The sequence below is a fragment of the Phalangium opilio genome, unplaced genomic scaffold, assembly GCF_054372755.1.
Source record: "Phalangium opilio isolate 3A_F unplaced genomic scaffold, DU_Popi_V2 ptg000042l_1, whole genome shotgun sequence".
NCBI classification, from domain to species: domain Eukaryota; kingdom Metazoa; phylum Arthropoda; class Arachnida; order Opiliones; family Phalangiidae; genus Phalangium; species Phalangium opilio.
In genome coordinates, this window is record NW_028324166.1 from 4297983 (window position 1) to 4325226 (window position 27244).

Consider the following 27244-nt stretch of genomic DNA (forward strand, 5'->3'; position numbering starts at 1 on the left):
TTCGTATAATTTGGCAATTTTATTCAATATATTTCAAAAAATATAATTTTTTACATATTTTAAACTTTGTTGTTGGTTACTAAAATTTGCGATCACAATTTCATTGTCATGTAAACGAGTAAAGTTAAAACTAAAAATCGTTTCTGAATAACAGGCACTTTTGTAAATAGCAATAATTCGCGCGAATGAACATAAATTGTATTTTAAAAATAACTATTTACACTTTTGGCACTTATTCACAGATTTTAGAAGCATTTGTATAAAATATAAAAAAACGACACAATACACGATTTGTTCAGTCAATTTGAAACAAGTATATGCTAAATTAAATTCGCATCGTGTCACCAAAACGTGGTGACGAAGAAAGTCTTCTTGGTATATTTATTACAAAGACTGAATCAATATGATTCAAGTTAATTGCCTTCGAACAGTTTTTAAAAATTGTTGTCAGAGTCTAATTGAGCTCTAAAAAATCCGTTTCTCTTTATTGTCGCCGAGTCTCTTAACGGAATTTTTGTAGGATCATTAGCCGCGTTAAAGTTATTCTTCCAATCGTCATTAACGTAGTGATTTTGCTTGGATGGTCTTAGCTCCGCTAAGCGGTTTATATTTTGTCGACCTTTCTTTTTTAAGTAAAAATAAACTGCGGGAATCATCAAAAGGAACGCGAGAATGATGCCGCAAAAGAAGGCTGATATGACATGGGCTACGTGAATTCCGTCGTCAGTCGCCGCAACACTTTCAGCTGCAGCTGAAACAAAATACAAAGTTTTAACATTTTCTTGTAGAAGGGTAGAGAATATCATCAGACAATTTGAGGGATTACGCATTGAATTAAGTCCAGAAACAAATAAATTCATGAATAGGTCCTCTTTAACACTTTTTTAAATTTTGCTTTAAAACCTATATTTACACCGACACGTGTTCTTCGAAATTTGAATGGTTGACCTTTGAAATTCATTAATGTAGGGCGAGTGAAGCCCTGACAAAAATACACTCAAAATTTTGTCGTTCTGAACATCCTCAATATCTATATTTCAATTTGGTTTCTCGAACTAGTTAACAATTATTTCTAATGAAGGGAAATTTGTGAGATTACTTTTGCATTAACCAAATAATTTAATTACGTGTAATTATACAGTCTATCAAGCAGTGTCGGTTGGACAGAGAGAAGCAGTGAATATGGTGAATTCGTGAATATGGTTTACTTACATATTTGTTCCCTGATGCAAAGTCTCGTTTCTTTTAAGGGTCCTTGGCACTGACTAGATGTGGGTTCACCTAAAACGCACTTTCTTTTACGGTGCTGTTCTTTTTGGCTGTCACAAAGGGACCAGACAGACCACTCTTCCCAACCATCAATTGCTAACGAAGAAAAAATGGTTATAAAACCAAGAACGTTAGCTTCTTAGTAATACATGAATTAAGATTAACATTTTCAAGGGTCAAGATCCCATTTAGTGAGGGATCGGTATTTTGAATGCATTATTCGCAGATTTGTGAATCAATAATATTATCGGTGAATAAACTGTGTAAGTTCGTAACCGCATGCGCGAGGAAGGTAGTAATTGTTAGAGGGTCATTTCAATGTATTGTGAAGAATTTTATCACTTCGTGATTTTCACTCAGTGTCATGCCAAGTGCGGAAATCTCTGGTTAGACGTATTGATGACAAACTCATTCGGGGAAAACTCATAATTACTTCGTTTCTCGACTTACAGCGGCATGGTGGCATATCACAAGCCACTTCCTGCTTCTCTGGACCCACGCACCCTCCTAAAGCCAAAGCGTAATCATCTACCAGACATTTTCGAACACGAAATCGAGTACCACCACCACCACAAGTAACTGAGCAAGAGCTCATTTCGGTCCAGCAAGACCAATAGCCTATAGTACCCATTAAAATTTGCTTTGAGTACATTAACAAACAGAAATTGTGAACTCGCACACCAGTGCGATTTACTACGCTATATTAATGCCCCAATATTTAAGCTTGTGATAAAATATAGCTAAGACAATTCACCTTGGCACGTATGCAGGTTGCACTCCTGCTCTTGTTTCAGTTCTCCCTGGCAATCAGCTCCATTACCAGTTGGTCTAGGATTATCGCAAGCTCGTTCGCGGAACTGTGTTCCTCCGCCGCAAGCTACTGTGCATTTTGACCACGCGTTCCATTCTGACCATTCGCCATCAATACTAACAAATGCTGAAAAAAAATTTCAAGAAATTACTTTCTATAGACATAATCTTCTTATTTGTGACTGCTTCAAACTATTATAAATAATAAGAACTGAGGTATCCTTACGTCATAACTACCATCCTAAAATACTAATTTTAACAGAAGGCAAATTGAAAGTTGTAGCGACTTACCAGCATCTAAGCAGTTTTGTTGTCCTTCTAAGCAAAACCGCTCTTCTTTTTTCGGTGGGCCAATTTTGGCCATAGATTGATCAGGTACATTGACTTTACAAGTAAATCTGAATCTCTGTTCAAAGTGTCCATCTTTGGTAGTGTTGGCCCTTAGCCAAGGAGTCCATGGAGATGTTCGACGAATTTCGGGGCATTTATGAGTGTTGCATTGTCTGTATTCGTAATTACACCCAAAGCATTCTAGCCCACCATTAGCTGGTGCGGGACTATTGCATTTTCTCTTTCTAGTCTGCATTCCACCACCACATTCTACGCTGCAGTCATCCCACGTTGTCCACTCTGACCATTGACCATTAATAGGAGCCAGATTGTTTGCTAAAAATAACGCCCCCCCTTTGAGTGTCTATAGCTTGATAAGCAAAAACCAGTTTGCAAAGAAACTTACATGGACACGGTGGGTTGGATGTGCAGTAGATTTCGTCTCTTTCTGGACCAATGCAGACTCTGCCTCCAAAAGCTGGTGATGGATTCCCACACACTCTTCGTCTCGTCTTAACTGCCATTCCACAAGATGCTGAACAAGCCGAAAATGCGGACCATTCAGTCCATTGTCCATTTCCTATAAAGACGATAATAATGAGAATTGCTCTTAAATACTAATACACTAACATCAATCTATTTCGAATATCAAATTCTAAAACACTCTTCATGATTGTCATATACGGTATTTTACTCACTTGTGCAATTTGTGACTTCTAAATCAACGCCCAAGCAAGGTTTTCCACCATTGGACGGTGACGGATTTGTACACGTACGAGTATGACATAAACACTTTTCTCCCACTTTGTCTATGCCAGCTTGACTACAGTCTCTCCACTTTGTCCACGGACTCCAATTGCCGTCAGCTATTATAATTATTATTACAATTCGCATAAAATTAGTTTGCTTAAATTATAGCAGATTCTTCCATTGAAGTTTCTAACAGTTAATGGTAATACGTACTTTTAACATTTACTCTGGGACATTCAAGTAAATCTTGTTTCCATCCGGAGAATCTCGGATTTCTATGAGGTGCAGTTGTGCAAGCCAATTGGTTCTCGTTCCAACCGCAGTAAGGATCCATAGCGTTCAAACACGCTCTTTAATTTCAAAGAACCGAAATTAACCATTTTATGATTTCAAACTATAAACGAAATTCTACTGAATGAACCTACGCTTTAGACTTGAAACGATTGCATCTCTGAACTGATATCTTTATAATTTCATTGTCAGTGCCCAAATACACAGAGCTCTAAATGTGAAAGAAAAAAAATACCATTAACCAAATTGAATTTAATTTAATTAGATAAAGATAATGGTTTATTAACTTACAATATCTTTCGAAAGCTTCATGGTGTGTATGGTCACTGAAGAATTTTTATTCAAAATTTCAATTTCTTCAACTAAGCACGTTTTCCATGTTTTCGGTAATACTACCATTTTTCTTAATGTTCCTTCAATGGTGGCGATAAATATAACGTGCACACCGTCTTCATATTTTGTTTGTACGACGTCAACCACAATATGACTTAGCCTATTAAAACGCCGAATTTGTTAGAATGGATTGAGAAATTGTCCATGTTCATATTTTTCAAGTAAGAATTGGTTTTCACCTTTCCAACTCTGTGGTGTAGACAGGTTGTTGATAAGCGGGCTGTACTGGCTCATCCATAAGTTGATACTTTTTTGCCTCAAGTTCTTTCTCCGGGTCGTTGGGAGTTTCACACTATGGATGAAAGCAAATGAAAGTGATCAAAGTCATGTTCATACACAAGTACATACAGAATTTTCTAAAATGCAACTGGATCTAAACTAAGATATTGAACCCCTCTTTTCAGAACAAAATGTCTTGCATATTAGTATTAGTTATTAGATATTAGATATTACTGGGGTAATAGTTCATTAACTTTAACAACAACAAAAACAGAATACACATACTTGAAAATGTTTCGATGCTTCACTAGATACTTTTCTTTCCCAGTTAGCTTTCGGGCCGTCTTGATACTTAAATGCACCTTCAAATGATCGTGCTATTGATGACATATTGAAAGCGCATATTGCTGCGCCATAAATACTGTTCCTGAAAAAAAAACCAAACACACTTAGAAATATGCATTTTGAATTCTATTTGAAAAAAATTATTATAGCTCTCCACTATTTATCTATCAAGATCATGTTTTGCCGTTTTGGTTGTAAGAATGTACACAATTGCATAAACATGAAAAACTTACTTCGGTGTGTTGAAGGTTGCGTAAACCATTTGTTCCTGTTCCAAATAGTAAACACTTTGAATTTCATTGTAGTAAAATGGATAGTCTCCTGGTAGAGAGCAGTTCAGTCTAGCTTTGAGAAACGTTGTCCAGTTATCTTTCAGGATGTACTGTCCTCCTTTATCGTTCTTACAAACTCTGCCAACTCTAGAGTATACAACCTGTAATTTTGAATAGAACATTTATTTGAAATCATAGAAGATTGTTGTATATCACTTATGTGAGAACCAATTTAAAGCACAAATGCTTACCTTGCCACAGTTCAAGTACTCTACTGCAGATTCCCGAAAAAAGAAGTATGCGAAGTTATCGATTTCAAAGGATCCAATAAAATCAGGACCTTTACAAATTGAACCATACATTATTATATTATGTGACATTACAACTGGCCACAAAACACCAAAGCGTTTTCTGTAATCCTCATGTCCTCAAAATGGGACTATCTAAAGCTAATAAAATCAAGTTGTTTGAAAGATTCATTAACTCCTGTTAAGCCCCTGCAAGCTGACACGTATGAAAAGCATATATTATTATACTGTATACAGAAAACGCTTTCGTTACTTGAAAGACATTTGTTGCTTTTCAATAGACTGTTCTTACCGCTTAGCCATTTATGATCATATTGAACAGTACTAAGATTAGCCCCTCTTTCTGTTGTTCTGTAAATGGCGTGGTTACTCTCAGTAAATGCTAGAGGGGAAGCGATATAGTAGTCTCCATTCACAGTTATAAGGGAAGTGCTATTGTAATGTGGACTGTAAGGGCACATAGTGGCCCCTTTGAAACTTTCAGTAATTGTATTGATGGCATTGACCTATGGTTTTCAATGTATTATAACAAATTCTAAGAACATATATTTTTCAATTCAGATTGCTTACTTCTCTCCAAGAACATTCGGGGGCAAATGCATTTGTACCACATGTAAATACTTTGCTGTTGTGAAGTAGAAGAACCTTTACGAAATTTCGACAGTCAGCCTGAAGATTGTTTTAAATTGTTAACTTCGGTATAACCAATTTCACTAATTTTTGTCAGGAAAGTAAGTTACCTCTGTTTGACCTTTTTGTCTACAAGTTTGAACTGTGTTTGATGGAGCTGGCCAATGAGCTTCTTCCAATTTGCGAAGTCCTTCTAAACTCAGTCGAAAAAGGTAATCCCTAAATAACAGATAATTTACATTGGTTATAGTATATTCTAGGAGAGCGATAGCTCTCTTAGATAAGACCTCATACCGACTTTAATGTATAAGGATGGTTTTTTGATTGGTTATAATTTAATATTGATTCTTGTCGATTTTCATGTAATTGTGTGTAAATTGTTAAAAATTTCAAAGTGCACTTAATCTAAACAATAAAGACGGGGAGATAAATACTGCCTGTGAAGCTTATATTTTATATATACTTAAGAATATTTAATGTTTGTTATTCACACACAGTAGCATTTAGTTAACGAATGTGACCATACTTCAATGATAATATCAGTAACACCATAAGTTCATATGTTCGATAAATTTGTCACTGGTTACTTAGAGCTTGAAGTGTCGTAAGTGAAACGTCATAGATTCTCGTAAAGGCTTAGTACAGACTAAATAGTAAGATGGACTGCAAAAACCGAGTGTAGTCAATTCACGCGTCGTTCTCGAACTAGCTCTCAGTAAGTTCTAGTAGTGTGATACTTATGGAACAAGTCTTATAAACTTATGGTAACACAATAGGAGGCACTTTTAGAAATAGATTGTTTGAGTTGTTCATATTTGAAATTACGAAACCCTAGCTATTAATCCTGTTACAAATGTTAAATTCTACACCCTAACATTATAGATTTATATGAAAAAAACCTAATTAAGCATAAGTTAGTTGAACTTGAAATTTGTAAAAAATGGGTAGTTTCTTAATTAATATTCAGGCATTTCACGCGAGTGCGGAAAAAAGAGTATTTAGCTGTTAGTGTTAACACAGACAGGAAACATTTCTTAGTTCCTTAAAAAAGCAACGACAACACAGAGTAGCTTAGCTAATACTTTATATTTTTGCTGCAGGGAGAGAAAAATTTCTACGTTCTAAATATTCGTGTCTGCTAAAATAAATAAATTACCTGGCTCCGGCTATTAGTTGGTAATGCGGGATATCAAACACGAGCTCGCTAAATCTAGCAACTCCCTGTTGACTAAATCTCTCCAGTGAGTCTGTCAAATCTAAAAACGTAAATAGTGAAATTACTATATTATAATTTGCTCCGAAAAAGGGGTTGATATATAGATGCCGCGATAATTAAGAAATTATATATTGTCAGTTTGGGCACCCTAGCCTAGAGCGAATAGAATTTTGATTAACTAGACTTACCAGTTCCTTGTACGTATCTGAAATCAGAAGTGAAACCAGATTTGAGCGAAGTTAAGAAACATACGAGAAAGACTGTACACCATCTTTTGAGCCTCGCCATATCAAGAAACTGGGCCAACTTTTAATCATACGATATGAACATTTGATTTACAGGTTGTGTATGTACTTCGAGTTAGAATCATTGATTTTCAATGGAGAAACGCCGATGGTAAATGCTCGATGAAGCGAAAGTTTCACCTACTGGGTCTGTCATGAATAATCCATGTCACTACCCTGCAAATAAAACGTAAATTCATTAGGAACGTTAATAAATATGTAAAACGTCTGCCGCGTTTTTTATAGCAAGGGCGAATTCGTAAAATATGTTGAATTAGGCGTGTATAAATTTGAGACGACATGCGACAAAAAAAATTACCGCCCAAAATCTGATGATAAAATTTCGAAATGCGAAGTACTTTTTAACTAATTAACTGTGGATTTTGAAGGTGTCGTTAAAGTGATAGAAGAAGTTACTTTAGTGGGTGAAAACGTACGTGGTATCACTGCCCCGACTTTCCTGTTAATGCAACCATAAGTTTATAAGATATGTTCCAAAAATATGACACTTCGTAATGCTAGAGACTTACTGAGAGCTATAGTTCGAGAACGACGCTAGAATTAAAGGGCTCCACCGGCGGCTTGCGTGCACGGTAGCTTTGGAAGAGGTAAATGGCGGTCTGCCGTTTGCACGTGTAAGGATAGAGACCCCGCAAGGCTCTGGTGGAGCCCTTTAACTAGACGCGGTTTTGCCGTCCATCTTCCTATTTAGTCTGTACTAAGCCTTCACCAGGCGTCACTTTACGAGAATCTATGACGTTTCACTTCATGAAAAGTTCTCAGTAACCCGTTACAAACTTATTAAACATATCTTATGAACTTTCGATGTAACTAAAGCCAATTTCTATTCTTATGTGTTGACCATAGTCTTAAAATGTGGTAATTAGGTGATAAACATCAAATTTATTTATAATCTCTTCTTATAATCATTTAGGAAATGGCTTCAGACTCAAACAATTACATCTATTGTAGCTGCAACACAATACTGCTAAAGATAGCCCTTAGCAGTAAAGCAAGTCCATACAAGTAGATGTTCTGACAGACAACGCCTGGCTTGCTAACAGTACTAAATAAAGTATACTTTCGAGTGACCGTATGAGATGTTTCACGGTTTTAGTAAAAGTTTTAAAAATATTCCAAGAAAAAAAAATACTAGTTGGTAATCAAAAACCTTCGAAAAAATGTCTTTTCGAGGTGAAAATGAGAATAGCGAATACATAGTTTTATGACAGTTCCTTTGTATCTTCATTGAAGGATTAAGGTGTTAGACTATGTAGGACCTCTCCCATATCAAATTTGGTTGCACTTCCCATGACACTCCCAGCTTTGCGTGTTTGTTCGTGTAAGACAACACTTGAATGGCCGTAAAGAAATTAGATATAAGAAATTATACCCAAGTTATTTCCGAGGGTTATTTCTATGGCTTACTTTAATCTTAACTCGCTTCACAAATGCGAGAAGGAAAGAGATCGGGGGCCTCATTTTCTATATACCATAGAAATTTCAATACTTTGGTAAATCAGCCTTGATAAAATACAGAATATTGTGGAGAATTAAAGGGGTAGTTGCATCCAAAAATTATTTCAAGTTTTTCAACCACCTCTAAAAGAATTAGTCTGACACGTTCGTGTTAAAACTTCGTAAGTAAATCATTCGTTGTACAATAGACCATTTCATTAGTTCTAACAGAGAAGCAAACACGTGGCCTCATGCCAAGGATCACCGCTAGAGGCAGTGCGAATTAGCTATAGCGTCTCGCGTGTGGTGACCTCAGTCTCCGACTGGAGTTGCCTCTTGGGCGAGAAGGAATAGCCTCCCACCTGTGTGACGAATTCACTGCATGTAATAAATGGAATTGTCTATAACTTTAACACATGGAAACCGTACGTGAGACGATTAGCCTTATGTCAAGGCCCCGGGTCGAATGTTTTCTACAATTTCCTTCAAAGCGTCCGAAGTAATGTTTTGGTCGAGTTAAACCTTGCTTTCTATTTTCTTCGATGAGGCTCGAAGTTCGTGCAATCGGGGTAATAGGTCTAAACGTTCGCGTTCACGTCCCACGATTTTAAGGGGTGACTTACTCCATATCTCTATAAGTCAAAGACCTGATTGACCAGCTGATAATCAACGCCCAGTCCAAACCGTTTTACATAAACAGCTGAAAAGGGACGTTACTCTTAAGTAGTAGGCACGCACTAAGAACGATTTTTCCAATTTGACGCCATCTTGAAATATGGCGGCCAGAAATGAAACAAAAATAAACTTCTTTATGTAATAAAGTTCGTGAATTTCAACCGATTACGCTATGGTAATACTTAGAACACTGGTTCCCTATACCCTATAGACGGCCTCTATGTATTTTTGGCTCGATTTACCGTCATCTTTAAAAATGGCGGCATTATACCAAACAAAAATGCCCTGAACTGCAACGCCGAGTGCCTTTGCTACTAGTCTCTAATAAATGTTCTTCAAAACTCCCATATCTGTTTTCTTTCTTGCTCGCGATATGCCAATGGAGCTGTTCAGCGGTCACCCCAAGTCGTATCAACAATTTTCTGGTTATCCAGTTTTTTTAAGCTGTCAGAGAAATCACGAAGCTCTTATAAAAGATCTTAATGTCTGTCTGTCTGTCTGCCAAGCTGTTCTTTGTTCTTAAGAGGAAAGTTATCGCATAAGCTAAAGAATGCTGCACAAATAATTATTTGTATGAGAGTATTTATAGTAATCACAGGCTATTATTATTACCTGAATATTATTTTAAGAGAGGCATGCGACCCCTTGTTTGGTATATTTTGAGATATTTCCACCACAGGGCAAATACCACAATGAACACCGCGACAAAACGCTTTTATATCCATAAACGTATTATTGGTTTCCTAACAAACATTCAAGGGAATTCACATTTATCCATACGAGAAATAATTCTAATTTTTAATTTGTAGAATATAAAAACCTAATCCTAATTAACACTGGCAATTGTACGGGTTTTTTAATTACCCTTTAAAGGGATGGTGAAAAGGTAAATCAAATGATTTTTTAATTGATTATTTTATTAGTTATAAGACCTATCTGCATAGTGAAACATCCAAGAAGTAATACCGAATGAATTAAAAATTACAATTAGTTTGAAATTTCATGGGTAATTTTAAGGAAGTACCCCCGACCAATCGCCTTCTTGTTAACAAAATTCCCAAGGCAGGCTCAATGTCAAATCAGATTTGGCACGAGATTTGATAAAAATCACGCGCGATGTGGCAATCGTGGCGCGAGATATAGAGCGTGCCAATCTGCCAAATAAAAACATTCTGTTAACAAGAAGGCAGGGCGTTACGCGATTGGTCGGAGGTGGTAATTTTAAATTATCGATCAAATCTCATACTAATTTGAATTTTAAATCATTCTGAGGTATTTCTTAAATGTTTCACTGTACAGATTGGTCTTATGATTAGTAGAAGAATCGATAAAACCACTTGACTTTCCTTTCAAGTGAAACGTTTCAGCAAAATATCAGCTTCATGTGAAAATCAGTTTAGTCTGGGTGTTGATGAAACAGTAAGTCAGTAAATCAGTCAGTAAGGCCTTTTACTTTAATCATAAGCGGATAATAACAATTATTGGAACAGTGTACATCATATCCCTACAACATTCGCAATGAATGTCTGTTTCAAGACATTCGCTTTTACTTTTATAGATACGTTACCAACCAAATTAGTCGATTTCAGTGCCTAGGCCTATACGAAAACATTAAATATTTATTTCTAAGATCATTGCACTAACGTGTGAATTCGCCTTTAGCGAAGAAGGAAGACATAGAAGGTAATATTAGTTTTCCTTTTAGGAACGAAACGGGTTTATCAAGCTTTCTACACTTATACCGGCCAGACTAGTAATTTTATACGGATTAGAAGAAAAAAATAACCCGAGAATAAACACGAGGTTCTTTAAAGCAAATGCCTTGAAATCGACAAAGAAGGGGGAAAAAGGAAAGAAGAAAAGAGTCTTTACTGCACGCTATGTATCATAAGCACATTAATGTTCTTAAGACGACAGCCAAGGTTTAAATCCACGTAAAATTACAACAAGTAAACTTAATGTATGCAACGCTTTGCGTATAAATTAGGCCCGCTTTAACCGTGTCTATGTGTATACAGGGTGTTGCTGATAAGTCTGGTAAAAATTAAGGGGATGTTCTTTACTCGATTTTGAGTCGAAAATGTGACATCTATGAGATGATATTTTGGGCCAAGGGACACTGTTTTCTAGTTATGATTTGAGTGTTTTATGGATTTCCCCTTAATTATATTACAAATCACTGTCTTTTCAGTTTCTCAAATAAATGTAAGGGATCATACGTAAAATACTCCAATCTCAACTTGAAACGGCAAAATGTCATAGAACATTTTGGACTCAAATTCGCCCAAAGAACGTTTTGGACTCAAAATCGCCCAAAGAATGTTTTGGAGTCAAAATCACCCGAAGAAGATTTTAGACTCAAAATCGCCCAAAGAACGTTTTGGAGTCAAAATCGCCCGAAGAAGATTTTAGACTCAAAATCGCCCAAAGAACGTTTTGGAGTCAAAATCGCCCGAAGAAGATTTTAGACTCAAAATCGCCCAAAGAACGTTTTAAACTCAAAACCGCCCAAAGAACGTTTTAAACTCAAAATCGTCCAAAGAACGTTTTAAACTCAAAATCGTCCAAAGAACGTTTTAAACTCAAAATCGTCCAAAGAACGTTTAAAACTCAAAATCGTCCAAAGAAAGTTTTAGACTCAAAATCGCTCAAAGAACATAACCCTTAATTTATGGAAGAATTATCGGAAACACCCTGCATATTCATGCGTTAACGACGAGGTACTGATAAATAATCAGTTTATTGGCTTCGATTATCATTTTAATTACAGTAACTAGACGTGTTTAAATTTGCATAAAATTTGTCTTGATGTTAAATATGTATGATAATTTTTGCAATATAGTGCGTGTACCAGGTGTTAAATTAACAATTGTTTAATAAACAAACAATGAAAAACAATAAATATAAATATAAATATTTAGTCCAGCTTGCGTTTGACGATACAGTCTTAGCTGAGAAGAACACGATTATAATAATCTGCCTGTTTCGAATCGATTAACGAAACCAGGGTATCGAATTTGAAATATTAGAAACCGGCTATTTCTCCAATGTTCTAATAATAGAAAAAAAAACTTCATTTAATTATTTGAAGTAAATTCAAATATTGACTTCAGAAAAAAATAAAAGATTCACGAATTAATAAAATATTTGATAATAAATAATTTATTCTGAAAATATTTTGTATTTCAAATTGTTTTGAGTCATTTTAATCTGGTTATTATTAAAATTCGTGAAAAAAATTCACAAATTAATAAAATATTTGATAAGAAATGATTTATTCTGAAATTATTTTGTATTTCAAATTTTTTTGCTTATTAAGTTAACTTAGTAACTTTTATCAGTTTTTTTTATTAAAATTCGTGTAAAAAACGTTAGAGATAATAAGAATAATAAATTACTTGATAAGAAATAATTTATTCTGAAAATATTTTGAATTTAAAAAATAATTATTTGTGAATTTAATCGTGTTTCTATTAAAATTCGTGAAAAAACACAAAGATTAATGAATTAATAAATTATTTCAAAGGAAATAGTTCATTCTGAAAATATTTTGTAAACATTTCAAGTATTAAGTGAACTTTGTCATTTTAATCGGCTTTCTATTAAAAACTACTATTGAAATCGTATTCGAGCCGAAGTCAAAAACCTGTATTACTATTAGCACACCCCTGTGTATAAATATGCAATGAAACTAGTGATTTGTTGTTCCATTAACAAAAGCTAAGGGATTATAATAACATAAATAATAATACCCTTTCAGTTATGCTTAAAGAAAGAGAAAAAAAATAATATAATTAGTAGTAATTTTAGCAACGTGTTTGAGGTTTAGTAGTCGACGAAAATTTCTTGTCTTTGTTTCTTGACTTTAGGAGGCGGGATATAAACGCAGTTTACCACACAGGAAACCAACGCAAAGAATCTCACACGTCCTTACTTACCCCTCAGGCTGCACCATCGGAGCGCGTACCAATTTACAAAAGCATTGCGCCACTCCTTGGTTTAAAACCCAAGGAGTACGAGGAATAGGAGATGTAGGTGGATTCACTGTGTATCATTCTGAACCTAAGCCTTTGCCAGCGCCTCACCAGACGTCGCTTTAGGAGAATCTATGACGTTTAACCTACGTCAGGTGCATTCACTGTGTACAATTATGAACCTAAGCCTTTGACAGCGCCTCACCAGACGTCGCTTTACGAGAATCCATGACGTTAACCTACGTTAGGTGCATTCACTGTGTACAATTATGAACCTAAGCCTTTGACAGCGCCTCACCAGACGTCGCTTTACGAGAATCTATGACGTTTAACCTACGTCAGGTGCATTCACTGTGTACAATTATGAACCTAAGCCTTTGACAGCGCCTCACCAGGCGTCGCTTTACGAGAATCTATGACGTTTAACCTACGTCACTTCATAACAAGCTCCAGTTTGTAACCAGTGAAAAACTTATTGAACATATCTTATGAACTTATGACAGCATGAATATAATCACTGTCTATCCATCATTATCAATTTTTTTTTATTGAGTTTACATCCCCTGTGATGTCTAGAAAGTAACCAACCCGTCTTCTCTTTCAACTAGAGACATATTTTTATTTCGCTAATTTGACGAAGAGCGGTTAAGTTGCAACAAACTGGCACAGACTGTGCTGGTAACATAAAACTTGCATTAGTTCGGTAACGTGATATTGTTAGTTTTCTTTCGCATTGCTTCAAACCTTCCACATGATGTTTATCACTAATCAAACCATTCCAATGAAATATTAAAAGGGTTTAGCAAAATGTAAATTACGTCTAACACTTGGCGATGTGAAATTCTTTAAGCTTTGAGAACTGTCAAATAGACTTTTCTTTCAAACAGTTGATTGACCGCTACTGATTTCATGCAATATAATTTGCTAAGCGTTGTATATACATCTTAATATCTTAATTGATTCCTTGTGTAATTTCTCAATTTATCTCCTACTTCACTTCCTCCTCAGTTTTTAACATCTTGAATTGAACTCCAGCTGAGTTACGTGGGAGATCGCTAATAATTATTAAAAAGGCCCCCTATAAGCATGACTAGAAATTAAAGTTAGAGCTAAGATTCAGAATTAGAAACAGATTACAGAATGTAGGTAAACAATAACTAAAGAAAGTTGGCTTAGACTATATGTTCTAAATTTATCAAGCACAACGTCCATTTTATCCAATGCACTAATATGTTTTTTTTACGGCAACTTTTACTAGTTATGGTCCAAGATAATTTGGACTCATGTCCAAAAATGGTTAGCTTCGTTGATTAAAATCATCCCTCCATAATCCATTTATCTTAGCAATGGAAGATGTCAATATGGCAAACTTTGTTAATTTTGCTGGACTTACATCTTCCAGTGTGCATTACTAAGCCTTTGACAGCGCCTCACCCGGTGAACCTTTACTACTAGAATCACCTACGTCACTTCATGACAAGCTCCAGTTTGTAACCAGTGACAAACTTATAGAATACATCTTATGAACTTATTGTATCAGCTCGACAAGAGACCTCTACTGCAAAAAATGCTATTGCAACTTGCAACGAATCATCGTACGAAAGAGAAGCGCAATACCAGCTCGGACAGAATTTATGTAAAACATCCAAAGCTAAAGATTCAAAGAATACTTCTCATAAATCTTTTTGCAGCATTTATAAAATCTAAAATATTAGAAATCTTAACGGAATTCACGTACATAAATTTCCCTCATTTTCCTTAATAATTTATCTGATTTAAAAGCTTAAGATTTGCATACGATTGCGTGATGGAATTTATTAAAAGAGATCTACTGTTACGCTATAGTACAGTACATGATGTAATGGGGTTGCTATTATGATGACGCGATGCCTGGAATAATATAACGGAATCATACGTGCGTAACGCTCCGCAACTTTTGTTTCTTTTCATTTTTGTTCGAAAGATATTAGCTTCGCTCTAACACCTTCGTCGTTACGCAATAATTACTTATCTCATTCCTTTTCTCGTAACACGCGCAAGTCCCGAAGTGTTGACAATAATACAGTGAAAAGTATACTGGGTTTAGGTGAAACCGGTTCTTCTTGATATATCATGAACTTAGGATGACACCGGGCTGCAAAACTACCCTAAAACGTGGTTGTAGTTCTTGTTACGTACGCCTTTTTAAAGGAGTTGTAGAGTTTAATTTCGAGTGCAGTACTTTGATAGTTTTCAATAGTTCAAAACGAGAGATTTTAATGAAATTAATAAGTTTCTGACAAACCAACTAATATATTTCGGAAACTAAATTGCAGAAGATGATATTGGGCTGCAAAACAACAGTAAAACGTTGTATTCTTTAGTTGTTGCATACGTTTTGTCAACGTATGTACAATTATTATGGCAGAAGGTGACATTGGGCTGCAAAAAAACTGAAAAACGTTGAAGTTGTTGCATGTTATTATAAACATAATATTATTTAAAGAATTGTAGTATTTAATATTGACTTAACGATTAGGGTAGTTTTAACTACTTGAAAATATGATAGTTTTGTCAAACTAACTTTTAATTGGAAAATCGAATAATATTTTGTAAACTAACGGGCGCCCAGCCTGTCGTTTCGACTGGATGATGACATCACATTGGTGTCGAATTCTAATGGAAATGATTCACAACGGTATAATTTGATTCAAATTACAATGATGAATTTCTACTTCCCTATGTGGATTTTGAGAATAGCTCTGTCTATCTCCGAAATAAGTATTGAATGTCGATTTAAGTCGTCACGTGATTTACGAAATTCTTCAAATTTTCAAAGCTACAAGTTTGAAATTCTTACAGAGCAGTTCAAATAATAATGCACCTAAATAACTGAGACTACCTAGTAACGTAAATGTATTAACTTCAATTCCAGACGGAAGGCGAAATCCCTAGGCTTCTATAGCTCCACTTATATTAGGCCTAACCTTTTTTATTTTCAATATCTTATTTTCCAATAACAAAATTAATTGAATTAGGTCATTTCATCGTATAATGTTCCCAAATATATATATTTGCCATATAAATATTTTATTTTTGCTCGTGTAAGTACCCTTTAACGCCTTGCGTAACCTGATTATTTAGTTAAGCAAGTAAAATGGTATCACAACTAAAAAAAATAAAATAAAAATATATGTGACCCGACGATCTCAAATTTTTGAAATTTGAGCCGTTGTCGTTCTCAAGATAATGTACTGTTTTTAAAGTGAGGATGAAAGCACCCCTCCGATCTATCGTGTAACGCCGAGAATTCTCGTTATCAAAATATGTGGCACGCTCTAATCTATATCTCCAGCCACGATTGTCACATCGCTCGCAATTTTTATCTGCGTGTGGTTATAAACCTATTAATTCGAAATTTAAAATAATTTGAAAGTATTTTCTGGATGTTTCACTATGCATATTGGTCTTAGAATTAGCAGAATAATCACTATAAAAATCACTTCACTATCCGTTTCACCCTCTCTTTAAGGGAAACTATAGTGTAAGGAATAGAAACAAACCCACTCAAAGTTGTGAAGGTTTAATTGCTATATAAACATTACTGGCGTGCTAAAGTCTGTGCTAAAAGGCGAGAAAATGTAGCTCTGATTTTATATCATATAGATTCTTAAATAACCTAACATTGCTCTTCTAAAATAAATAACGTGTTATATATAAAATTGCTCTTCAAAAATAAATAACGTGTTATATATAAAATTGCTCTTCTAAAAAATAAAGTGTTATAGATAACATTTCTCTTATAAAATAAATAAGTGTTATAAATAATATATAATAATAAAACTATGTGAAAGATTTGTTATTGCATGGTGCTCAGTAATTTTATATCAATCTAAAACTGAAAATAAACATTCATTGTCTTTAGAAATATAAAAACGGGCCAAAATTTATTCACCTTATCGCTGCTATCCTTTTAGAATTTCAATTGCACAGCAATTTTTGCAATTTTAATATTTTCATTCTAGTAACGAATTTGCTCATTGCTTTTTGTTTTCGATTAGATTTGAGGCCATTTAATCGCGAATAATCACAGCAGATGAGAGGTAATCCAAATATTCGTTAAGAACATGAGCAAAGTTTCAATTCCTTGGTTTTAATTAGTTTGGTGAAACGATCGAGCTTCGAAAGTATGTTTCGGGACAGTATCAAAGTGCGAAGATTAGAATTTAGTTTTCAAAACACTTGAAATAATACTCGTGCCTTTCCAAGTTGCCAAGGCTTAACTTTATCGCTAACACTTATCTAAAAATTGTTTCCGAGAAGTTAAAGACGAAGTAAAACGTATAATTTAGTTTCAAAATAGTTTCAATTACATTCAATTAAGTTGTTTAATGTATTTTTCCACTAAATTGAAAGCATAAATTCAGCAACATTGTTTTTGATAAAGATTAACAAAATAATTTTTTTTTACTTTCAACGAAATATTCTTGCATTATGCTAAACATATTTTGATTTTTATCTATAATGGGTCGTGTTGCAAATAACGGTCAATTTCAAATTTGCATACAAAGTTCATTCAAAATTTTTAAAAGAAAAAAAAATAAATTCACTAGGTTTTAAATAGCACTTTCAAGGAGTATCATTTTACGTTGAAGGTCAAATCTTTATAATCGAAAATAGCAGAGCTCTCAACAGACTTCAAGTGCTCAAGAAATGTACCATTATATCCATTTTTCCGTACTACAAATTCAGTTATGAATTCTGCTAAAGTTTTTTGAATTTTACCAAAATAATTCAACATAATTATAATTTTTCCTAATAATTCCCCTGATGTTTCATTTCCATAATAATTTCCCAATATTTCAACATAATTAAATGATTTGAAAGTAACTATGAGTTTCTCTTATAATTCCCCTGACATTTCAACATAATGATTTTCCCATAATAATTCCCCTGACATTTCAACATAATGATTTTCCCATAATAATTTCCCTGATATTTCAACATAATTATGATTTTCCCATAATAATTCTCCTGATATTTCAACATAATTATGATTTTCCCATAATAATTCTCCTGATATTTCAACATAATTATGATTTTCCCATAATAATTCCCCTGATATGTCCAAATAACTACGATTTTCCCATAATAATTCCCCTGATATTTCCAAATAACTACGATTTTCCAATAATAATTACCCTGATATTTCCAAATAACTACGATTTTCCAATAATAATTACTCTGATATTTCCAAATAACTACGATTTTCCAATAATAATTACCCTGATATTTCCAAATAACTACGATTTTCCAATAATAATTACCCTGATATTTCCAAATAACTACGATTTTCCAATAATAATTACCCTGATATTTCCAAATAACTACGATTTTCCAATAATAATTACCCTGATATTTCCAAATAACTACGATTTTCCAATAATAATTACCCTGATATTTCCAAATAACTACGATTTTCCAATAATAATTACCCTGATATTTCCAAATAACTACGATTTTCCAATAATAATTACCCTGATATTTCCAAATAACTACGATTTTCCAATAATAATTACCCTGATATTTCCAAATAACTACGATTTTCCCATAATAATTCCCCTGATATTTCAACATAATCATGATTTTCCCTTAATAATTCCCTGATATTTCAACACAATCATGACTTTCCAAAAAAATACTCTAAATCAATTTTCCTGATTTTTTCAGACCCCTCCCGTTTTCATTATTTATATGAACTCTGTGAATAATTTTTCGAAAAAAAAATCACAGAATAATTACGTAGTAAAAATCAAAGTAGACACATCAAACGTTTCCACGCACTTGCATGCTTCCCAACAATCTAGTTTATGAAATAAAATATTGAATATTATCTTCAAAATCTTAATAAGTAGTTATACTATTTAATAACGCATTCGATGATTGATCGTTTTGCTGAGCTTTTAAACCACATATTGGTCAACGTATCTGTTCAATGAGAGATATTGCAACCCTCGTAGAAACGAGCCAGATGGTCGAGGAAATTCAACTTGTAGGCCTACAATGAAGTTCTCATGATTTTTGTACAAAATCAACAGGCTTAGGTTTCCAAAGTTAAATGTAAAGATGTTTTCAATTTCCAAACTATTTATAGATAATTTATATTATCTAGTTTTGTGCAAAGACACGCATGATTGGTCTATTAAGCGAAACCAAACCTCTACTAAAGACTATATGGTTTATAGTGTTCCAAAAATTATGGTATGGGCCAAAATATAGTGGGTTCTGAAGGCCATTTTGGGTGTAAAATGTGCTTTGTTATTTACAAGTTACAGCTGGAGTGTTTTACGGATTTATTTAATTAAGAAACTGAAATACAATGCTAATTTAATTAAGGGGTCATCCTTTAAACATACTAATCAGAACTCAGCCTATCAATTTTTATTTATCAATATAAGGAGCTTATAATTAAATAATGAATATATCAATTGGAACCATGTTTCTATCTACAATATTGAAGGAAATACATGGAATTAAGTTTCCGTAGTGGACTCTACACTTTAGGCACTATCCCTATTGGAAGAATCCGTCAGGTGGTACTAGTCGACCAATAGGGGTACTCCCCAGTGCTTCGCGGGAAAGCCTAACGTGTAGGGTCCATTACGGAAACTTAATTGCTCGTAGCTTCATTAATATTGTACATAGAAACATGGTTCTAATTGATATATTCATTATTTTATACCCTCTTTCAATTATGAAAGAAAAATCCTATCCTAAAGTATTCCTTTATTCAGTAGTTAGTTTAAGGCCGACTTCCAGGAAGAGGGCTCTAGCCCACTAAAAACCGAGCATGGAGCTTAACAATAGGGAGACTCGAATCCCCGCTGGGGCCATAGTTGGAAGGGTTGCAACTAACTGAAAGCCGTGCTATGTGGTTTTAGCGAACTGAAGATGAATAATATTATTTAAAAAATTTCCTCCTGAATTTTTTCCTTTCTTCTGAAGCAAATTCTTTATTGTGTATCCTCAGTTCTATAGAACCAAATTACACGGCTTTCAGTTAGCTAGAACCCTTCCAACTTTTACCACAGCGGGGATTCGAAAATCGGCATAGTCGCTCGATGCTCGGTTTTCAGTTCACTGGAAGTCGGTCTTTAAAGATGTAGTATAGAAACTACGGCGACGACATTGTCAAGTCTTTGAAAATTACTACATAGTTCTTCATTGATATATGACTTAATTCATGGTATTATTATGCAAAACAGACAATAAATTTCTTCAGTTTATACATGTATAATTATTCCAGTAAATATGAAAGCCTTGCCATGCATAACATTTAAATATCTTCTTTATAAATAAATAAATTCATTCTATTTAATTTATTTTTGTATTCAGGTCTTATAACAGTGCAGAAACTGTAATACTGAGAAGTTTAGAAAGAATCTTAGCTCGAGTTCTGTTCCTTGGACGAGAACTCTTAAGATTTCATAGAGAAAAAAAAAGAGGCCCATATGACGGGTGGGGGAGAGAAGGTCTGAAGATGGAAAAAAGACCTCAAGTCGTTTCCCCCAAGGTTGAAGTACCGCCGCTGGAACTGGTAAGTTAAAAGACTACCATATCGCCCCCACTATGCCCCCACGTTGTTAGAGGAGACTGTGTAAAGTACATATGCAATGTACTATACGTCTTTCAGATCGCTAAGCCACCAGTGATGATAAAGTCCAGGGGGTCCACGAACCACAATTTCAAAGTCAAATTTAGCTGATATTGCTTGCCACCAGGTATTCCCCGTGTTTTATTTTGATGCGTAACCATGGCTAGTGAAACCAATTAAACTAGGTACCATGATATACAGGGTGTTTTTGAAAGGCCCAAGGGCGCAATTTTGAGTCGAAAATTTCTATGACATTTTGCCGTCCGGGCCACAGTTCTCGAGTTATGATTGAAGTGTTTTAACGATGACCCCTTTGTTAAATTAGCATTGTGTTTAAGATTCTTAATTAGATTTAAAGGGTCATCCCTAAAACACACTATTCAAATCATAACTCGAAAACAGTGACCGGGACGGCAAAAATCTCAAAGAACATTTTCGACTCAAACTCGCCCAAAGAACATCTCCCTTATTTAATGCTATACTTATCAGAATTACCCTGTATGTAGTATTCAGAGCGAACAAAGCCTAGTTATTGACGTCATAAATTTAACTAACCTTTCTATAACCTTATCTAATCTACAAGGAACTATATTTTAATCTATACGTTTGTGAGTACGGAGACACGTGTTGCCAGTCGTTTAGTGACTGCAATTCAACCGTTATCTACCACAGACTGAAAGGCTCGTAGTTCTGTTCGATTCAGATCATTCAGTTCCAAACCTGAGATGCATTAAAAGTGTGTAGATATTATTAAGTTATCGTAATCTATAGCGTTTCCAACGGCCACGTCAACTTGTTAAGTACACGATTGTAACGGTTACTGTCAGAGCAGCTTGCAATTTCTATTTTTGAGCATTATTCACACTTGATAAAAGAAAAGGTGTTAAATCCACCGTTGTACTTCAGTTTAATGTTTTTTTATGCATATTAGTCAGTGTTTCAAAATAGCTTATGAAATAACAAACCGAAAGGTGAAATTATAAATCGCACCATTTTAATATGGATTTTATTTATTAGAAGATTTATAAACATTAATTTTGATGAATTAAAATAGTTTTCTTAAATTTCGTTCATAATTTAAAAGAACCCTCTGACCAATTGGAGAAAGCTTTTCTTATTGGTTACACTAATCACGTGACATATTACACTTTCATTTGTTAAAGCCCCCGTAATTTGAAAATTTATACTCTGTCTACAGTTATATTAGACTCAAAATGAAAAAAAAAATAATAATAAACTTTGTACTTTTCTAATAGTTCTGACATAACAAGTCGAGGGGCTAACCACTCATAGAGTTCCTGCACACCGACTACAGATTACAGACAACCATTTTAGCATTGTCAAAGGCAGGCTTACGCTTAATCTTTTAAGCACGGTCAAAGGTACAGTCGTGTACACCGATTAAGCTAACTGACTTGCCCCTTGTAACCAGTTGAAAATCAGCTGCAAATAAGTTCAATCCGATACCGAAAAATCAGATTCAAAACAATTCATTACGGTGTCCAAAACAGATCAGACATTTTCAAACATCTTCTCTACTCTACTTGCTGCAAACAAGTTCAATCAGATATAGAAAATCAGATTCAAAACAATTCATTACGGTGTCCAAAACAGATCAGACATTTTCAAATATCTTCTCTTCTTGTTGCAAACAAGTTCAATCAGATATAGAAAATCAGATTCAAAACAATTCATTACGGTGTCCAAAACAGATCAGACATTTTCAAACATCTTCTCTACTTGCTGCAAACAAGTTCAATCAGATATAGAAAATCAGATTCAAAACAATTCATTACGGTGTCCAAAACAGATCAGACATTTTCAAACATCTTCTCTACTTGCTGCAAACAAGTTCAATCAGATATAGAAAATCAGATTCAAAACAATTCATTACGGTGTCCAAAACAGATCAGACATTTTCAAACATCTTCTCTACTTGCTGCAAACAAGTTCAATCAGATATAGAAAATCAGATTCAAAACAATTCATTACGGTGTCCAAAACAGATCAGACATTTTCAAACATCTTCTCTACTTGCTGCAAACAAGTTCAATCAGATATAGAAAATCAGATTCAAAACAATTCATTACGGTGTCCAAAACAGATCAGACATTTTCAAATATCTTCTCTACTAGCTGCAAATAAGTATCGAAAAATCAGATTTCGTGATTTCCAAAATTTATAACAATTCATTACGGGGTCCAAAACAGATCAGAAATTTGAAATATAATATCTTCTCTATACTTGCACGTGAACTTTATAAAAACATTTATATATATACATATGGGGTCCAAACTCTAAACTCTAAAGGCGACCCACACGGCACGAAGCAGGGCGCGACGCCATTTTAGGATTCTTGAAAAAAAAAAAAAATAACGTCGCCATGTCGAACCTACGCTCGACTAGAAAAGCTAAAGCCAAAACGCCTTGTGGAAAGAATATTTTTCTCCAGACAAGATTTTGTAAGTTATATAGAAAAAGAAAACCAGAATTTAATTGCTGAAATCTAGAGAGGCCAAAATTGTATGTACTAAACAAACGACCCTGTATATATAAGTATATCGATTTAGATTATATTTAGATACAATTTTTAATCTAATAAAAAAATAACTGTATAAAATGTATAGTACGTGTACTCAAAAAACAAACAATTAAGTTGAGTTACAATTCTTTTTTTTTTTTTGGGAGTTCAAATCTCGACCTACGCTCGACGTTCAGTCGTCTCAATTTTCGGAATGTGAAGAAATTCTAGAGGCTGGTTGTTTTTATTAAAGATTCTTAAGTTTAAAAAACCCGCCTGTATATATATGGAGTTAAATATATTTAAAAGGATTTTCTCGACGCCTTAGTTTAACTAAAGATGTCTATTAACACCTGGATTTTTGCTTTCTAAATATTTGTAATTTTTTTAATCGTTAATTAAAATTGGAGTTGAAACTTATTGAAATACTAGTTAATTTTTAAACTATACGTATTTTAAGTATGGATTTATTTAATTAAAACATGAAATTAATTTAGTATTGTGTGCAAAAGAGGCTAGAGAAATTTCAAATTTCCTCAAACCGTTTTCTTAATTTTAACCGCGCTTCATTCCTGGTTGGTAGTATTTTGCAAGAGCATCTTATGCAGGTTTGGAACTGAATCGAACTAAATTCCACAAGATTTTCTCAGTATGTTGTAGATAGTGGTTGAATTGCACTTGCAATGAGTGGCAGGCAACACTTGTCCTCATACTAGCAACTGAGAAAATGGAGATTGTTTGTTTTTATGTGCAATCAGAATTCCTTAATATCCGAATTTGACCAAACTGCATGGTTCATATCAGTAACACCAGGGGAAGGTTGTTAAGAAGTGTTTTGGTTGCGTTGCACAATTAACTTAGAACCATTAACGTCTTGTACACTGTTTTCAGACTAGGAGGATTGACACAATTTACACCTGGAGGTCAGGCTACTTGGCAGACAAAGTGGAGTTAGTACCGAGTAGCCTGGCCTTCTGGTGTAAATGGTATGCTAGTCTGAAAACCATGTATTCTAGATTTGTAACATTTTAGCTTTATTATTATTAACCTCCGATTTAATAAACTGAATTTGAAAGTTTAAACAAAATACTTTTGTTTCTTAATCAATAACATCATGTAGATATTTCCAAGGGGCGGTTCCAAAGTTTATTAAATTTAATAGATAGGCAACTTCCCTGTTCCCTGTTCCCAGTTCCGTAAAACTGTAGGTATGAATTTATGCCATTAAAAGAAGAAATTCAGGGAAGCCCAATAGTAGTTTTAAATTAATATCATTATTCCGAAATTATCTCACTATCAGTTATGAAATTTACGAAGGGCTAATCACTTTCACATTCAGTGTACACCAATTACAGAATACGTGTAATAATTTTAGCACTGTCAAGGGCAGAGCTTATAAAGATGACGCGTAATCAATTTAGTACAGTCAAAGGTACAACCGATTACACTGAGTGAAATTTCTTACTTAAAAAGTTGTAAAATTTTTGTATTATTATTTTACTAAAATTTTCACGTGTTCACGAGATACCTTCGTACAAAACACGCTTTTTCCTCACTGAGTGAACAGCCCCTCGGAAAGTTCTTTCTTAATGTTATAGAATTTTTGTATTATTATTTTTTTACTAAAATTTCACGTGTTCACGAGATACCTTTGTACATACAAAAACACATTTTTTCCTCTCTATCATTAAAACCTAAAACCTTGCGAAAACACATCACATTTAAGTCGTCGAGGAAATACAGGTATAGTTTTGTATAATATAAAAGGTACTTGTTTTTATACTAAGATAAAGTTCTATCATATAAGCGCGATGTAGGCCTAGTATTTGTTTATTTTGTTTTCAATAAAGATTAATTTTTTTGCCACGTCAATCCGTCTACTTCCTTAAAAGCATGCCTTAATGTTTATCGCAAGCTCTCTTCATGTATTCGCGATGTTAAATACAGATATTGCGTTTGACAAACGCGCTGATTGCACGTGATCGTAATGAAAAACATAAACACGTTTTCACAACATATTTAGTTTCAAGACGCGTAATTAAGTGTTTCTTGTAGAAAGCTTGTTTTTGGTCCTTCTAAGCTGCTAAGAGACTATATATTTGAAGGTTCATCGTGATTAAAGTCGTTCCTACCACGCTGCTCAAACACTATATAGGTGTGTTTAATTATAGGTGATAAACACGTTATCACAACATATTTAGTTACAAGACGCACACTAAAGTGTTTCTTGAAGAAAACTTGTTTTGGGTCCTTCTAAGCTGCTAAGAGACTATATAATTGTAGGTTTGGCGTGATTAAGGTCGCTCCTTCCACGTTGCTCAAACACTATATAGGTGTGTTTAGGCGATAAATTACCGTAATTTTTAAATTCGTATGGGTTAATTACTGTTTAAAATTTTCGGGAAAATTAATTAAGTTACCGGTTTGTCTATTTTTTATGGTAACTTAAAATTTTAATTACAGTTTTGTAATTCATCGGTAAAATACGATTAATTACAAATCGGTAGGCCTAATTCATCGCTACAATTTATGTTAAAAAACCCTTATAAATAATAATTATAATTAAAAAAATAACTTTGGGTAAGTTTAATTATCATATTTAAACTTTATTTACGTAATTTAGAACTGTTCTACTTAATAATTAACAACACTTTAATATATCTCTTTCTGAATTGTTTTTCAACTTTATAATTATTTATTTTGCACTATTTTAGTTAAGTCAACTCCCTCGACTATACCAACCACCAACCACCTCTGGTTCCAAGAAAGATGCAATGCAACGCTTCAAAACCTGTTCTACCTATAAACTTCAACAAGAAAAACGTAAACCCACAAAACACCACCACTTCAGCTACACAACCAAGCCTCTTATAAAGAATTACTGTTTTCTTAAGAACCTAGTTCAACGTTACCAAAAACCCCAACAACTTACCAGATATAGTAAGAAACGTTCCAGATAAAATAAGAATTATTAATCCTCGTTACATCGTTAACTCGAGAAAATCCCAGAGTTCATGACGCGCACCCATATATTCCAACAAAATCCAAGCACAGCAGTTTTCTTTTATAAAAAAACGTTAAAACGTTCAGTCTCCTGCTTGAAATTCACGGAAAATCGTTCGACGTCTGCTAAGAAACTCTGTTATCGGCGTTCACGAAGGCAAAAGATGATCACCAGACTGAAGGTTGAAGTCCGTCCAACAACTTTCCCGGGACGCCGTCAGGGGGGGATTGAATTGAACCACAGTCAACACGTGTGCGTAGGGCACAGTCCACTTGGCGAGGCGGCGTACAGAGCGTACCCCGCGGGCTCAATACACTACTAAAGTAATAACTGCTAGCTTCTGGTTGGTTCGACCTTCAGAAGGATGTAGTTCCCTTTACGGTACATTATCTATCCGTGCTTAGCCGGACGTACGCTTTCGAGAACAATACGGAGACGGAGGACGGTACAGAATTGTTAGGCCTCAGTACCAAGTACCAGAAACGAGAGAGAGTATTTTAGTTTAAAACGCGCGGCTAGAGTCCGCCAAAAACCTTTCCACGGAAAACGAACGAAGAAACTTGAATGTTTCTTTAGCAGCGTTGTCGACGTCAATATGGCCTCGTCTTGAGAAGTTGAATTTTTACTTTGGAGGGGGAAAATTATACGGCACCGTCGTGAACTTTTTGCCCCGCGGCATCCGGGCCGCCAATAGGGAAAGAGCTCCTACATATATATCTCTCTCCCAGATATTATCAAGGGTTTTAGATAAGCAGGTTTTCTAATTTCAAATAGTTCTAAGTCTTATTGGACTTTTCGGACCGGGAACTAATACATAGTTTTAAGATTAGGAGAATAGAGAGCTTTCAGTTGGAGGAGGACA

The 27244-nt window shown here is 34.4% G+C and overlaps 1 protein-coding gene and 1 long non-coding RNA gene across 4 annotated transcripts; one reads left to right on the top strand and one right to left on the bottom strand.

Annotated features, from left to right (window-relative positions):
• LOC149678521 (semaphorin-5A-like) lies at positions 1-26977 on the bottom strand. Of its 2 annotated transcripts, XM_089836452.1 has the most exons (20): positions 26311-26977; positions 7022-7294; positions 6774-6873; positions 5728-5836; positions 5558-5656; positions 5280-5493; positions 4931-5019; positions 4641-4840; positions 4348-4489; positions 4023-4135; positions 3742-3943; positions 3585-3661; positions 3373-3509; positions 3108-3275; positions 2816-2989; positions 2371-2745; positions 2024-2206; positions 1720-1887; positions 1213-1365; positions 1-751 (listed from the first exon to the last, which is right to left on the bottom strand). In XM_089836452.1, the coding sequence occupies exons 2-20, from the start codon at positions 7119-7121 to the stop codon at positions 435-437; spliced, it is 3120 nt and encodes a 1039-aa protein (XP_089692578.1). In that variant the 5' UTR covers positions 7122-7294; positions 26311-26977; the 3' UTR covers positions 1-434. The 2 variants fall into 2 exon arrangements, with proteins under 2 accessions (XP_089692578.1, XP_089692579.1); XM_089836453.1 differs by lacking the exon at positions 1720-1887 and having other exon boundaries at positions 26311-26974.
• On the top strand, positions 10383-12876 carry LOC149678522 (uncharacterized). Of its 2 annotated transcripts, XR_016366087.1 has the most exons (4): positions 10383-10462; positions 10550-10669; positions 10956-11210; positions 11269-12876. It is a non-coding gene; the product is annotated as an uncharacterized LOC149678522 (long non-coding RNA). The 2 variants fall into 2 exon arrangements; XR_016366086.1 differs by having other exon boundaries at positions 10956-12876.
• Positions 26978-27244: the final 267 nt, after the last annotated feature.